Here is a 14,325-nt window from a genome sequence, read left to right on the forward strand (position 1 = left end):
GCATTTCCACAACGCCCAAACCCACACACACCCCTGAGGGAACTTGGAGAAAAACCACCTCCCCCCAGCAGGATTAGAAAAGGTAAACATCCCAGTCAGAAAACTAAGAGGAGGGTTTGGGATTCTGAAAACGGCCAGCTCTTTTCCATCTCTGCAGGCCCCCCGCCCCCACCCCCATCCCCTATGTGGGAGACAGCCTCTTGACCTGGTGAGGGGAGGAGGCTGGCTCCAGCCCCTCCTGCCAGCTCTTCCCCCTCGGCTGCCTCAGCCACTGCCCATCACTTGGCTGTGCTGCCACACACGGCATTCTGCCTCCACGAAGACCCAGGGAACTAGTGTCTCCAGAGTCCCAAGCCACTCGCTTTGATCTGCAAAATGCCCAGTCAACAGAAAGCCTGCTCCCTGGCAGGCCACCCCAGGGCCTTCTCTGCCTGGCCCAGCCGCTCCTGCTGACCTTGGGGCTTGGGCACTGAGTAGCTCACCATTCCCGAATGTGACCGGTGTTTTCTCTTGGCTCTGCTCCCACAGCGGCGAATCTAAATCACACACGTGCTCCTCTGTGCAGCCTTCCTAAATGCCACCACACTGCCCCAGCCCCGCTGTGTCCACCCAGCACTCTGGGTCACACCTCTTCGGGAGTGTATGTCTCTCCCCTCACCCATCTGGGAGCCACTCCAGGGCTGTATTCCCTTCATCTCTGGACCCTCCAGGATCCCAAAGTGAATAGAGAAATGGCTGTCAGCGAACCAGTGTGGTTCAGTGGTTGAACCAGGAGGCTATGGTTTGATTCCTGGTCAGGGCACATGCCCAGTTGCAGGCTTGATCCCCAGTAGGGGGCGTGCAAGAGGCAGCTGATCAATGATTCTCTCTCATCACTGATGTTTCTCTCTCCCTCTTCCTTCCTCTCTGAAATCAATAAAAATATCTTTAAAAAAGAAATGGTTGTCAAATACAAAGGTGGGGAGAAACTCTGCTAACACTGTCTGTGTGAGACAGAACCAGGCTCCGGAAGGAGCCCTGCTTCCAGGACTCCAGCTGGTGGTGACAGGGCCTTCCTTCTCGTGCCCCAGACCCAGGGGAGAGCACATGGTAACAACTCCATGACTTCCAGGTCCCATTCCCATTCCCAGAACAAGGGAGCCTGGGACACATAACAGGTCATGTGGATAATCTATTTTAATGAAATCCATTATTTATATATTTACATACACCACACACACACACACACACACACACACACACACACACACACAGACACACACACAGGAAAAGAAAACAAAAACAGACATTACAGCTTAAAAAAATGACAACTGAGCACTGTGGGCTGGAGGTGGGATGCCTACCCCGCAGCACACCCGCCCCAGATCCCGTCCCCCTCCTCCGGGCATCCTGGTATTGTCCCTGGCATTCAACCCTTGCCATTCTTCCTGACCAGGAAGGTGGAGAGGTACAGGTGGGGTGGGGAGCGGAGGGAGGTCCAGGGCAGGGTGGACAGAGTAGAGGAGGGATGCTAAAGAAGGGTAAGTTAGGGTGGATGGTGAGGACTTAAACAGGAGCAAGAAGCTGCTGTCTGTCATCCCGGAATCTGGTGGGAGAAAGAAGAAATGGGAGAAGGAAGACTGGAAGGGGAGCTGGAGGGGGGCGGGGGAGGGAGGATGTGTTTCTCTCTGTCTCTTTCTCGCAGTTCCACTTCTTTATGTTCATCCCAGCCTGAGCCAGGCTCAGGGAGGGTCCAGTGACACACTAGTGGCTTCTGTCCCAGCAGGACAACTGAGCTAGGAAATGAACCACAGAGCTGGCGGGAGAAGCTGGGGTTCTCCTCAGAAAGACACAGAACCCGGCTCCCGGGGAGCAATGAAGAGGACATCAGCTTTGGCATTGATGCAGTAGGTGATGACGAGAGAGCAGACAAGGACGCCAAAGCCCACGGCCAGGGTGATGAGCTGCAGGGGAGACAATGCGCTCAGATGATCTCAGTGCAGTTTGGGGTAATTGCTTGGGGCTGGGAGCCAGGACATCGGATTCCTGGAGCTGGCTCTAAGCACCAAGTACTGAACAATCAGAGCAACATCTCCGCAGGCTGGAGACGTAGTCTCCCCTTTTTAAAAGAGCAGTGAGGTCCCTCTGTTCTTGCTTCTGTCTTGTATCACGTAGACTTTAAGCACCTTGAAGGCAGGGCCCATGACTTCGATTCTCTCGTGGCAATGACATACCTGACTGACTTGTTTCAGGCACTTGTTAATACTGACTGCCTCCTCCCGGGAAGGACTACCTGGGGACACAGGGCTAGGAGTGTCTCCTTGGGCCTCTCTGAGAGCACAGCTCCAGCAAGAACACAGAATCACCTTCTCAGTGAAGACAAGCTTCCTAATGGGGCATCCGAGCAGACAAGGGACAGATTCGTAGTAGGTTTTGTGGCAAATCTGGGCGAACGGGAGATGAAGGGGTCACACAGATCTCTGCCACCACCGCTTCCCATCTCACCTCGAGCTCTTTGCTGGCTATGAGGAATATCCGGGCGCGGATGTCTTTCCAGCGGCTCTCGGTCCAGGTAGAGTACTCAGTGGAGCCCCACTGCCCGAGTTCGAAGGCAGGAGACACGGCCCTGACCAGTCGGGCCGTGGAACGCACACAATAGGGGAGCCGCTCTGTCCCATTGGAGTTCAGGGGGCCCTGAACCCACATGTACTCATACAGCTGCAGGAAGAGAGGCCAGAGCAGGGGCTGAGGCGATCCTTTCTCACTCCCTCCCTTCACCCTTTAGATGGCCCTTTCCACTTAGGCTACTGCCTGTTCAACACCCACGTTCAAAGGGCTGCATCCCTCCACCTCTCCATCCCAAGCCCATGGGTCCAACTGGGCCTAGGAGATCCTCCAATTTCCCAAGAGAAAGGGACCCTCGGGGCACCTCTGACACCACTACCACTCACATCCTTGTTTTCACTGGGGACTTTACTTGGATCCTGGCACTGCTCTCGGGTAAGGTCGACGACCTTGCCAGTCAAATTTGCCAAGGCATACTGCACAACGTAGGTGGTGTTGGTGGGGCTGGAGACAGCGATGTAATGCTGAAGAGGCCCCTGGTCACCTGGTCGGACGCCACAAGGAAGGGGGATTTGGTGGACAGAAGGTACAGGGCAGATGGGCAGAGACAGGAAGAGCCCAGGATTTGCCAGAGCCAGAGAAGAGAAGAGAAACAGAAAGAAAGGGAGACAAGGGAAGGCGGAGGGGAGAGAAGAGAGGAAAAAGAAGAAAAAAAAGTCAAGATTAAAGCAAAATGATGGCCTTTTCTCTCTCCCTTCCCCTGGCTGGTTCCCATTCCCACACCAGGTGCTCACCCAAGTATGACCGCAGGTCCTGCCGAAGGATAGACTGGAACCACGAATTGTTGGCTCTAACCAGGAAGCCATAGAGCAGGCGGGTAACCTAGGAGGGGGCAGGGAGAAGAGAGAGCTCGGTGACATGGAGCCCAGGGACAGAGTGAGCAGTGGAGGTCAAGTCATGAGACAGAAACCAGGCTGGCCAGATAGACTCTGGGTTGGGGAGGACAGTGGCTGGCTCATGAGGCCCAATTGGGACTCTTACAGGCACAGACAGGCCTGCAGAATTCCCAGGTGTGGGAGACCAGGCAAGGGACATAAAGGCTGGGGCAGCCTGCTGCACAGATGGACAGAAAGGAGCCAGGGCCCACGTGTTCTTACTGTGTGGGGATCGGCCTGAATAGTGTCCCTGAAGTTGGTTCCTCCTGCAAGCTGGTACAGTGCACGTCCCAACACTGTGGCCACATCTGCAAGGGCCTGTGGTAGGTGAGGAGGGAGGTTGAATGGCCCACCTCTTCTAACCCCAAACAGTACCATTCTAACCACTGCACTGTGTCCCCTGCTCCCACCCAGCCCGGGCCAGGGCTACCTTGGCAGTGTCTGTCACAAAGTCCAGGTCCTCTTCAGGGCTCTGCTGTCCAGGGTAGCTCACATTAATGTTCTCAGCAGTGTCGTAAATGCTATGGTAGTAGCTGCCGGGAAAGCCAACACGAGCCTTGGCTACACTCTGCCCCTTCCTCCCTCAAATGCCCCTGATGCAGCAACGTGGTATTTCATTTTTCACCATCCAGGAAGGGCAGAGAGATTAGGATCCCACACTGAAGAAGGTGTGGGGAAAGGGGAGGTAGGAGTGGGGGTGGCAGCGATTCGTTAAATACAAAGAGTTTTCTGACAGATGAGGCAGAAAAGGTGAATGAAATCAGAATGCAGGAATCTCCTCCCCAAGAGATCTTTAAACACAGAGACACTTCTACGGCATGTGGTGGAGGTAGAGGAGGATGGCTAAAATGACTTCCGGTGAAGCCTGCCGCACATTATCAGAGCGACTGTGGGACTGTTCCAGCGAACATGTACACCAAGGGGGGCTGAGCAGAGGGGAGCAGCACATCTGTTCACAGATATGAACACGACGCTGGGTCAAACCACTCTGACGCTCCTTGGGGAGCCCCCAGGAGACAGACCTTAGAAGCAAGGCTAAGAGAGCTCCCAGCCTTTACCATCCATAAATGCCTGTCCCACACAGAATCAAGGCAGCCACATAAGTCCAAAATGTGTTCAAATGATGAATCACCCCAAAGTGATATGGATGACACACTGGGAGGAGAATTGACTGAATGCACCAGAACGGCCGCTGTCCAAACTAAAGGAGAAGCTGCTACTTGGTTGTGGTGGGAGAACCTGAGGGGTCAGCAGTCCAGCCTGAGTTAGAAGTTCTCCGCCCGCCCAGGGCTCAAGTTAGAGGCAGTTTGGAGGTGTCTAGGACCAGCAGAGAGGTGACTAACAGGCCTCATCCCTTATTTCTGGAGCTCCCTCACCTGTAGGGGACACTATACCCTCACACTGCACCACATGGCAAGAACATGTGGCATTTCAGAGTATGGTCTGCGGCAGCCCTGGGTGGGCCCCAGACAGGGACAGCTCTCCTTCCTACACCTCGAGAACCCCCTCATCATACCAGCGCTCTTGAGATGATGCCTTCTGCCGGCAGCCCTGGGGAAGTCAGGCCCCTAGGGAGCTTGGAGGAAGTGGAATCATAAGCAAGGACGACTGAGCAGGAAAGGGCTAAGGGGAAAATTGTTTTCAAGATGAACATCAAGTCAAATGAGGGGACCAGGTTACATAGAAGTCGGCCACTGAACAAAGAACACAAAGGCTGGCTTTGGAGAGGTGGTGTGGGGAGAGGGGAGAGCAGTGATCTTTCTCGACACAGAAGACCTCTCTCTCTATGGACCCTTGACTGCAGCACAGACTCTCTGGGAAGGAAGAGGAGGCACGCTAGGTCCCTCTTACCGGTTATGGAAGACAGTAGCATGGTCAGTGAGAACAACACCAGAGATGTTTCGAGCTCGAAGAAATCGCTGCAGAGAAGACGGTGGGAGAGGCTGGGACTGGTTCAGCCTGCGGAGGATGACGGTAGGGACACCGGCACCACTCTCCTCCAGTGCGGTCAGGAGGTGCTCCACCTGGGGGTGGGGTGGGCGGGTTAACTCAGGGGAGGCCGGGGAAAGGCAAGCGGGAGGCCTTTTAGACCTGAAATGCATCCTACTTCAAGCCCCCAGCTTGGGGAGTTGCCTTAAGCCCTCTTAGATCTAAATTCCTCAAGCATTTTGGGATCAAGGCCTCCTGAATCTCCTGCAACTCCTACCATCGTTTTAAAATTATGGCCTAATGAGAGAGAGGCCTGTGTTTTTCATATTTACAGGTAAACCCTACTGTCTTCAGAACTCTGTCTTATCCTCAGTAAAAGCTTCGCTTATTTGTTGTGCAGAACTGCAGGGACAAATAACACAAAACAGGGAATCCAGGTGGTAAGGGCTGTAGAAGCTCAGAGCAGGGATAACGCTAAAGCTGCAACGGCAGGAAGACCTCATGGAAAAGAGAGGCCTGCGGCTGGGCGCCGAGAGGAAGTAGGAGCTTGAACAAGTAGTGAGGAAAGTGGAGGACGTTCTGGGTTGGGAGTCTGACATGACAGGAATGGGGCAGCACGGCCTGGACAACCGGACCTGGGGGGCAGCAATGAGAGAAGGGAGCCAGTCACTACCCTGTCCTCAATGGGCAGCAATAGCTGCGAGGCGCCAAATGATCAGAGAACGACCGCCCCATGGAACCAGTGACAGGAGCTGCGCTCATGGCTCCTGCCGGGGAGCTGTAGCAGCCGTGGTGTTCACCCGTTAACCAACACCCAGCTGCAGGTCCTGTCTCCCAGGCCTGGGGGGCTGTCGGGGAGAGGGCCAGGGCAAGGAGGTGCCATATTCTGAGCTGTTGAAAATAGAAGTGAGGGGAGAGATGCTCAGGTTACCTGGCTCTGTACGGACTTATTTTTCTGAGACACGGGATCTGTGTGCATCCAAAGCTCTAGTGACTCTCGTAAGGCCACCTGGGGGAAGGATGAAGAAGCAACACTTATAATCAGTCTGCCGTTGTGGGAGAAAGGAGTGGGATCAAAAGAGAAGTCAAGAGAAGAGGAGGTGATACCTGCAGTGAGGACAACAGAACAAACGAGGAGGGACCTTTAAGTAGAAAGGAAGGGGCGAGGACACATGCTGCACACCTGTCTCAGCTCCACGAACGAGTCGATGTTCTCTAACTGCACAGGGAACTTGCCCCTCTCCATATCATAGACCATTCTCGAGCTGCCAATGTAGTCAAACGTTTCCTGAGGGGTAGAGATGGGTGGGGAAGGGAACAGAGGGATTCCCAAGGGTTAGGGCAGCCTGGGCTCCTTGAGACTAGAACAGAGCTCTCATGGGGCTAGATCAGGCCACTGTCTCATGGCATCTCAGCTGCAGGCTAGCTTTTGCAATCATGTGGCTTTCCTCCTCCCTACCCCGCTTCCCAGCTATGACTCTCCCCCACATGTATGTATCACATGATTTTTTGAGCCTAAAAAAGAGTAGAGCAGCCTCAGTAAGGCCTGAGGCAAACATCAGCTGCTATGTGCTGCTTCTTGCTCCTCCCTAATCTCCACCAACTCAGCCACAGCTGCTGTTCCTTAGTCCAGGGCCAGGCTGGGGCGGGGGAGGGGGTGTGTGTGTGAGTCAGGAGCCTCAGGGCTCCTGAGTGGAGGTGACAGTAAAGGGGCACAGGGAATAAAAGTAGGAGAATGCCTCTAGTAGATGGAATCAGTGGGGGAGGGCGGGTGGGCAGTACACCACTTCCAGGTCAGGATGCAGAGCCCTCCTTAAATAGGGGTCTCTGAAGGGGAGATACTTGTAGGCACATCCAGAAGCTCTCTGCTGAATAACAACTTAGGTATTGAGATCTTCCCCAAATGGTGGCCACTCCCACCTTTCTCCCCCACCCCCATTCCTGGCCATCTCACTCAGGCAGAGCCCTTACCCCCTGGAAGAAGACAAACATGACGTTGCGGGGCAGGGTGGCGACGTCAGGCGCCTTGTACAAAGCTTCAGCGGCAGCCAGCTGGGTGACGAAGGAGGCGACAGCACTCTCAGCCCCTGGGGCCACATTCCAGAAAAAGGAACGACTGTCCAGCTGGGTCCAGCGGAGAAGGCAGGGAGGTACACTTTGAACATGGAAATGAGGACCAGGCCCAGCCCCCCTCCTGTTTCAGTCAAGTGAACACTCATGTGCTGAAGCGAGTCCCCCAGCCCAGGTCCCTCTCCATTGGAGGCTCCCACCATAGAACTCTGAAACCTGCCATGCGCAACCGAGGCCTGCCTGCCCTTCCCGTGCCAGCCCTGCCCACCTTGCTCAGGGCCAGCGCTCACCTGGGTGGCAACAACCACAACCTTGTCATCAGGCTCTAGTGTCCCAGATGTATTTATAGGCTTAAGCATGCTCCAGACGTTGTAGTCGGACAGGGGGTCACAGACGATTTCTGAGCAGGACACAGACAGTGAGACATCAGCTGGTGTCAGGGTCTTATAGGTAAACAACAGCAGGTATGGGAGGCGCCTCAGACCAGTGCCCCATGGCCTGTCAGTCACTTTCTCTCTCTCCACTGCTCCACGTTGGTTTCTCTGCCACTGTCCACTTTAGGGACAAGGTATGACTGTTGAGAATGGTTTCTACTTCTCCCACCAGTGCTCGCTGCCTGTGCCCACTCCTCGCCCCCAGGCCTCCCAACATGCTGGTGCCTCACCTCTACCCAGTACACCCAGCATGCCTCGGGCCTGTCCTACCTGGGTTGATGCTAAAGGTGCTCTGGATAGAGCTGCGCCGCATGCAGGTGACAGTGCTGAGGACCGCGTGCATGTGTGAGAAGAGCTGCATGGCACAGAGCGGGAAGACGGGTGCGGAGCCATTCTGGCTCAGGTTGTGATCGCGATAGCACTAGAAGGGGAGAGGGACCCACTGAGGCAGCTGGCTGGGAGTCCCGCCCATACTTCCCGGAAAGGGGAAGGCCCAGCTCTATCCTGAAGCCACTCCCACGCCTGTCCCGGAGTTACAGTTGTCCGGTGCAACCGCAGGATCTATAAGGTCAGAGAAAAACTCACTGAGAGTTGTGAAGGGGCACAGTCTCAATGGCTTAGTTGGGAGCAGATGAAATTAACCTGCATCAAATGACCTGCATCAGCCACTGTTTTAATGTGATTTGATGTAAAGAACCCTGGACCGGAAATCTAACGTCAAATTCAAGACAGCTTGGACATCTTCTGACCATGTAACTTTGGATGAATCTAACTGCTCTGTGTGATAAAATGAAGAAGCTAGACTAGAATTAGAAAATATTAGAGCTGAAAAGAACTTCAGAAATTACTGAACGGAATCTCTCAATTCCTAGTCCAATGCTCTTTTGATCTTAGGGTTCTTAACCAGGGCTTTATACCTTGTTTCATATTAAATATCCTTTACATTTTCTTCCAGTCTAAACCCCTTAATGCAGGAAAGGCGGGAGAGAAATGGGAGGGGAATGTAAGAAAAATAAATTTCTTGGCTCTTTCTTGAAGCAAATGTCTTTCAGAGGGAGCACTAGTGGAATGAGAGTCCCTCCAAACAAGAGGAGAGCCTAAGAAAGCCTTCTTCCTCCCTGGAATTGCTGGGAGCTGGCAGAGTCATTACCTGCTTGATGACGTTGGTTTCATTTTCATCTTCAAGAAGAAAGATGGGGAAACTAAAGTCTTCATAAGCCAAGCCATCACCCAGGTAGTTCCACTGTATGTCCCTGCAGTGCGCAAACTCTGGCCCATAGGAGTTGGAGTAAAGGCCTGAAGAGGAGGAGGGGGCATAGGATGTTGGGACACAAGCACTTAAGGACCAGCGAAGGCTCAGATATTACAGGGTCGGGACTAAGAGTTCCAAAAGAGGGGAACCCAAAGAAGCAAGCATCAACCTGTCACCACCCACAATAAAACAGGCAACGGTATCAGGGAGCCCTAGGCTGGCCAAGTAGGGGTCTGAGCATGTGACAAGAAGCAAGAATGGAAGGTCAGTGGAAAAAGGGGAAGCAGGAGGGGGAAGGGATGAATTGGCAAAGAGCAAGAAACACTATATTCTGTTTGGGTGTCAATTGCTCACGCTATACACAGGTTACCCCCCCCCCCCCCCCCACCAGTTCCCCTTCTCTTATATATTAGATTATTTCCAACTATTCCCTCTTCTAAATAATTCTGTGATGAACATAAATTGTACATAAATTGCCCCATATATCTAAATATTTCCTCAAGTTGCAATCTGAGGGATATGATCCCCCCCCCCAACACACACACACAAAGACACAAGACTGATGCAACAGTGAGCTCTGGGTGACAGCAGGCTCCGAAGATCCTTCGGGCTCTTACCAAACCCATCGTTGGGACACTGCACACTAGGAGAAAAGCCTGCGGCGGGACTGGGCTTGGCCAAGGACACTGCGAGGCCAGCAATTCGACTGGTGCTCCCCTTCAGCTTCTCCATCACCTTCCTAACAGGAGGGAACGACAGGAAGGAAGACAGGAAGCTCATCAGGCAGCCCAGTATCCTGCCCCCCAGGATGGAAACAAATGGGAATCAGGGGAATCAAACTTGTTGACTCACTTCTTGCCTTTTCAGCCTCTAACTTCTGAGAGGACCATGACCCAATCTGAGCTCAGGGCTCAATCTCATCTACCCTGTGTTTGTGTGACCCTGAGCACCCCTCCTTCCTCCCTGGGGTCCTTACTCACTAGAGTTCTACTTACAAGGTCACCGAGATAATTCCTGTTGACAGTGACCTTTCCTTGTGAGGAGCACCCCACCCCCTGTCCTGACCAGACCAGGGAAGCCAAGGGAGGCTGTCACTCACAGTGTGGGACTGCCCTGAATCACCCCCTCTGCATGCAGTCTCCAGCAGACACATCAGTTTTTACCTGGTAAAGAGCGCGCCCTCCAGCAGAACCATGTAAGGGGGGTTGGGGCCATCAGTCAGCACCCACTGCAGGTCCTCTTCTTTCTCCACTACGTGGATGACCCCCGTGTCCCCGCTAATGGAAGCTGCCAGGACAGAATGGCTCAAGTTAAAGCTCCCACAGTTGACAATTCTGACTTTGTCTCACTGACTCTGCAGATCATCTATCCCCAAACATGTTACAAGACATTTGGGTTAATACAACCACGTCTAGACTTGAACTAAAGAGCGGAAAGGCCCCGTTCCACCTGAGGACTATCACGAGGGAATGGAGAACAGAAGAGCCCAGGAAGTCTACTCAGGAGGCCTTGTTCATTAATCTTCATTTTCTTGCTTTCTTCCCTCAACCTCATTTAGCCAAATATACAAGATTCTAGGACAGCAGACATAAAGTGTTCAAACCGTATTTTCTCCAGAAAATGGCAGGCTCTAAATCTCTAGTTCATTGTTCTGCCACCGAGTCTTCCTTTGTGAAAACAAGTGCAGAATCCATTGGCCTCAGTAGCTTCCCTAGACCTTCATTCCTTTGCCCCATTTGAGAGCAGCTTTACTTGCTTTTGGCCAGTTTTAGGTAAAGTTCATCAAGAACTCTGAGGTCTCCTGAACAGTCTCCTCACTGGTGGGCCTTAAGTGGGTTAGAGATGTGCTGGTACTGATTCCCCTCATTTCTGGGGACCTAGAGTTTCCAAAGACCCTAGGCTGGTCACCCTCAGCCAGGAGCTGACTCACCCAGTATAGGAAGAAGACAAGCTATGATACTGAACTTCAAACACCTGGATTCTAACCTGGGTTCCAGTGAGTGACTATGTAGTCATACGTAACTTGCTTATTTTCTCTGGGCCTTCAGTGAAAAGTTTTTCCACTCCTATTTATCTCATACTGTGGGGACACATGAAAAAAGGAAAGAAAAGAAGGAACTAAAAAAAAAAAAAAACCACCTACATACGCCCTTTGAGTACTTTAAAATGGTCCAACAGAAACAGAGCATTATAATCAGAAAATCAAATCTGGGTCCATTTCTCCTTAATTTTATCCTGCTAGCAACCCTAATTAAAGACATACAGATATGATGAAGGAAGGCTTACAAATGAGTAGGTTGAAAAGGAAACAAGATCTTAATGAGGAAGTGGCCAGAGTCCAGCTCCTCCCCGCTCGTTTCTCCGCACTGGCACTTGGCTACTGCTCTGCTTCCCACAGGGCTGCTCTAAGAGCCTGCAGCAGAATGACTCATTCCCAAAGGTAATATCTTGGAAGCCAGCTCCAGGATAGTCTAAGCTCAGCCCACAACGGAGCTGGCTGTCTTCTACCCACAGACCAGTTTAAGAACTAAGTCCAACAAAAATTTTATTTGGAACCAGTTAACCTACTCCCAGCACCTCCTGCAGCTGAGACATGGGACAGTGAACATGGAGTATAGCTCAGGGAAGGATTGGGTAGAAAAGTAGTAACTGTCGCCTTGAGCAAGTGTTTCACCTATCTCCTACCAAATTGAAAGGTTTCAGGAAATCACAGGACTGCTGAGAGCACACTACTTACTCAGCATCATCAATAAACATCTATTAAAGCTCTGTGCAGGTATATGCTAACTGTTTTTATAGAAGTGAAATTCAAAGGTGACCAATTTGATGACGAAGGAGCCAAGATCTGATTCTGTTTCCTGCTTACCTGAAAAGCAATCTGACAGAGCTACTTACTACCCCCAGAACAAAATCTGAAGACAGCAGGTTAAGCAGAAGGGGAACTGGGATTCAACCTTTAGACCACAATTTTTTCCCCCTTTCATAGTTTTGTAACTATGTTGTCATAGTACCCTGTTTTGGAACACATTTACAAAGCCTGAAGACAAATTCAAATGCTTTACTAATTCGTCTTGCAATTATATGGCTGTCTCAATGCCTTCTCTTCAAATAGTTTATTGCCTGTAAAAGGCCATTTTGGTTCCCAAAAGATCAGAGGGCAGGTGATGACTGCTCCATAGAATATGAAATGTCTTTCTCCTTAGAAAACAGCATAGTTGTCTACTTAACCTACTGGGTGGTTAAGAGTCCTGGCTTAGACCCTGGACCACCAGGACTCAAATCCTGACTTCATCACTTAATAGCAGGATGACCTTGGAAAAGTTATTCAACTTCTTTAAGTCTCAGTTTCATCACTTGTAAAATGAGATAATAATAGTAGCTACGTCATGAAGATTAAATGAGCCGAAACCGGTTTGGCTCAGTGGATAGAGCGTCGGCCTGCAGACTGAAAGGTCCCAGGTTCGATTCCGGTCAAGGGCATGTACCTGGGTTGTGGGCACATCCCCAGTGGGAGATGTGCAGGAGGCAGCTGATCGATGTTTCTCTCTCATCGATGTTTCTAACTCTCTATCCCTCTCCCTTCCTCTCTGTAAAAAATCAATAAAAATCTATTTAAAAAAAAAAAAGATTAAATGAGATGCATGTTTAAGAAGTTTAGTATGCAGCACTTTCTAGATGTTAGCTCTTCCTAATTATCTTGCCTGGTTTGACAAGTGGTTCTCTACCACCTCCCACCCACATAGCTTAATTTGTGTGCTGAGACTTCTAAGCAGGACTTAGATCTTTACATCTAGGCCACAGACTGAAATATCCACAGCCACAAACACAAATCCCAACCTCAACTCACAGTGGCAGCCAATCTGATGAGTGGCATTGAGCAGACGGACGCAGGGAGCTGTTTTATTTAAAGGGATGTAGATCTTCCTCTCCACGGAGTTTCCCCCACACAAACCTGATCAGAAGATAAAAGGTGTTAGAAAAAAATTGAGAGATGAGAGCACTAGCCTCCATCTTGTCATCAGCTCACTGTGTGGCCTGGATATATAATACTGTCTGAAACAGGACTAATGTCTACTCTTCTCACTTCTTGGGCACATTATTGGGACACCCAGCTATGTGCTTATTACATAGAGCAACGGACAGTGAAGCTAAAAGAGAGAAAACTTCATTTGTCAAAGAAAAGGCATTTAACCTCAGATGTACCAGCTTCTGGTTGCATGGGTGACCACACTTCTACTTTTCTGCTCATCTCCGGAGAAGCTACCGCCTTGGATACGGATACGAAGAGCAAACGTGGAGACTCATTCCCCCGGGGGACACTCCCTACAACACGGTCATCAAAAAGCCCACAAGTTACAGGGCCTTGGGAGCTGGACACAGTCCCCGGTGAGGAGGGAAAGTAAAGGGAAAGAACAGGGAACTGGCCTCAGGGGCCTCCTGAGGGGAGACCTACCACAGGTGTATCAAACCGCAAGGACTCCCACAAGAAGAATGGGGAGAAAACCTATGCCACACACCTGTCAGTTCATCCAGCACCAGTAGCTGATTTATGTGCGCATAGTGTGGGGCGGCTATAGTTTCTCCTCTGGGGATCTCGGGAACCAATATGGATTTGGGGGAAGGCGTGGTCATGGTTATACACAGGCACGTTTGCATTTTTAAGGCTTGACAGCCTAGAACGCCATATACCATTATAAATGCCTAACGTCCCTTGAATCATTATTTCACGGTCTGCACTTAAGAGTACCCACATCCTACTTTTGTCTCACTTTACTGATGAGACAAACTGAGGCAAAGCACAGGGACGCGGGTTGATGGTGGAATCAACAGAGAAACAAACGAGGGATCTAGTTTCCTAATAGCGCTGCCCTGTCCCACGAAACACGGCTGCTTTCACCTTGGAACGTCTAAACGCCTTGGGGAGGAAGCTAAGCTGACACCTGTCCTCCTTGATTGTGGGTGGGGTGGCCGGGGACCTGGGGAAAGGAGGCATCCGGATCAAGTGAGAGTCCAGGCGGCGGCCTGCAGGAGGACCTGGGGCGACCCGACGAGGCACGGGGCAGAGGGGACCTTCAGGTCCCGGGAAAGGGGAACTTCTGTCGTGGGAACGAAAGAGAAAGAGGATTTCCAGGGCGGGAGGAGGGCGGGGCGGCGGGAACCA

At 51.5% G+C, this 14,325-nt stretch overlaps 1 protein-coding gene across 1 annotated transcript; it reads right to left on the minus strand.

The window, feature by feature from the left end:
• Nucleotides 1–1,161: 1,161 nt before the first annotated feature.
• Nucleotides 1,162–13,142, minus strand: NCSTN (nicastrin). Its single transcript, XM_014547410.1, has 16 exons — nucleotides 13,012–13,142; nucleotides 10,328–10,451; nucleotides 9,782–9,903; nucleotides 9,063–9,208; nucleotides 8,183–8,333; nucleotides 7,769–7,878; nucleotides 7,380–7,532; nucleotides 6,592–6,696; nucleotides 6,340–6,417; nucleotides 5,331–5,503; nucleotides 3,910–4,012; nucleotides 3,702–3,797; nucleotides 3,339–3,426; nucleotides 2,931–3,088; nucleotides 2,485–2,697; nucleotides 1,162–1,943 (listed from the first exon to the last, which is right to left on the minus strand). Exons 2-16 carry the CDS (start codon nucleotides 10,357–10,359, stop codon nucleotides 1,821–1,823), a joined length of 1,851 nt encoding a protein of 616 aa, XP_014402896.1. The 5' UTR covers nucleotides 10,360–10,451; nucleotides 13,012–13,142; the 3' UTR covers nucleotides 1,162–1,820.
• Between the last annotated feature and the right edge of the window lie 1,183 nt (nucleotides 13,143–14,325).

This window comes from Myotis brandtii, unplaced genomic scaffold (assembly GCF_000412655.1).
Source record: "Myotis brandtii unplaced genomic scaffold, ASM41265v1 scaffold1120, whole genome shotgun sequence".
Lineage (NCBI taxonomy): Eukaryota > Metazoa > Chordata > Mammalia > Chiroptera > Vespertilionidae > Myotis > Myotis brandtii.

Coding starts and splice junctions, on each gene's coding strand:
- NCSTN (XM_014547410.1), bottom strand. CDS start 10,359: ATGGTTCTGCTGGAGGGCGCGCTCTTTACCAG. Junction 3,427..3,701: donor TTCAGGCCGATCCCCACACA/GTAAGAACACGT, acceptor GCCCCCTCCTAG/GTTACCCGCCTGCTCTATGG. Junction 1,944..2,484: donor TAGCCAGCAAAGAGCTCGAG/GTGAGATGGGAA, acceptor TCTCCCCTGCAG/CTCATCACCCTGGCCGTGGG.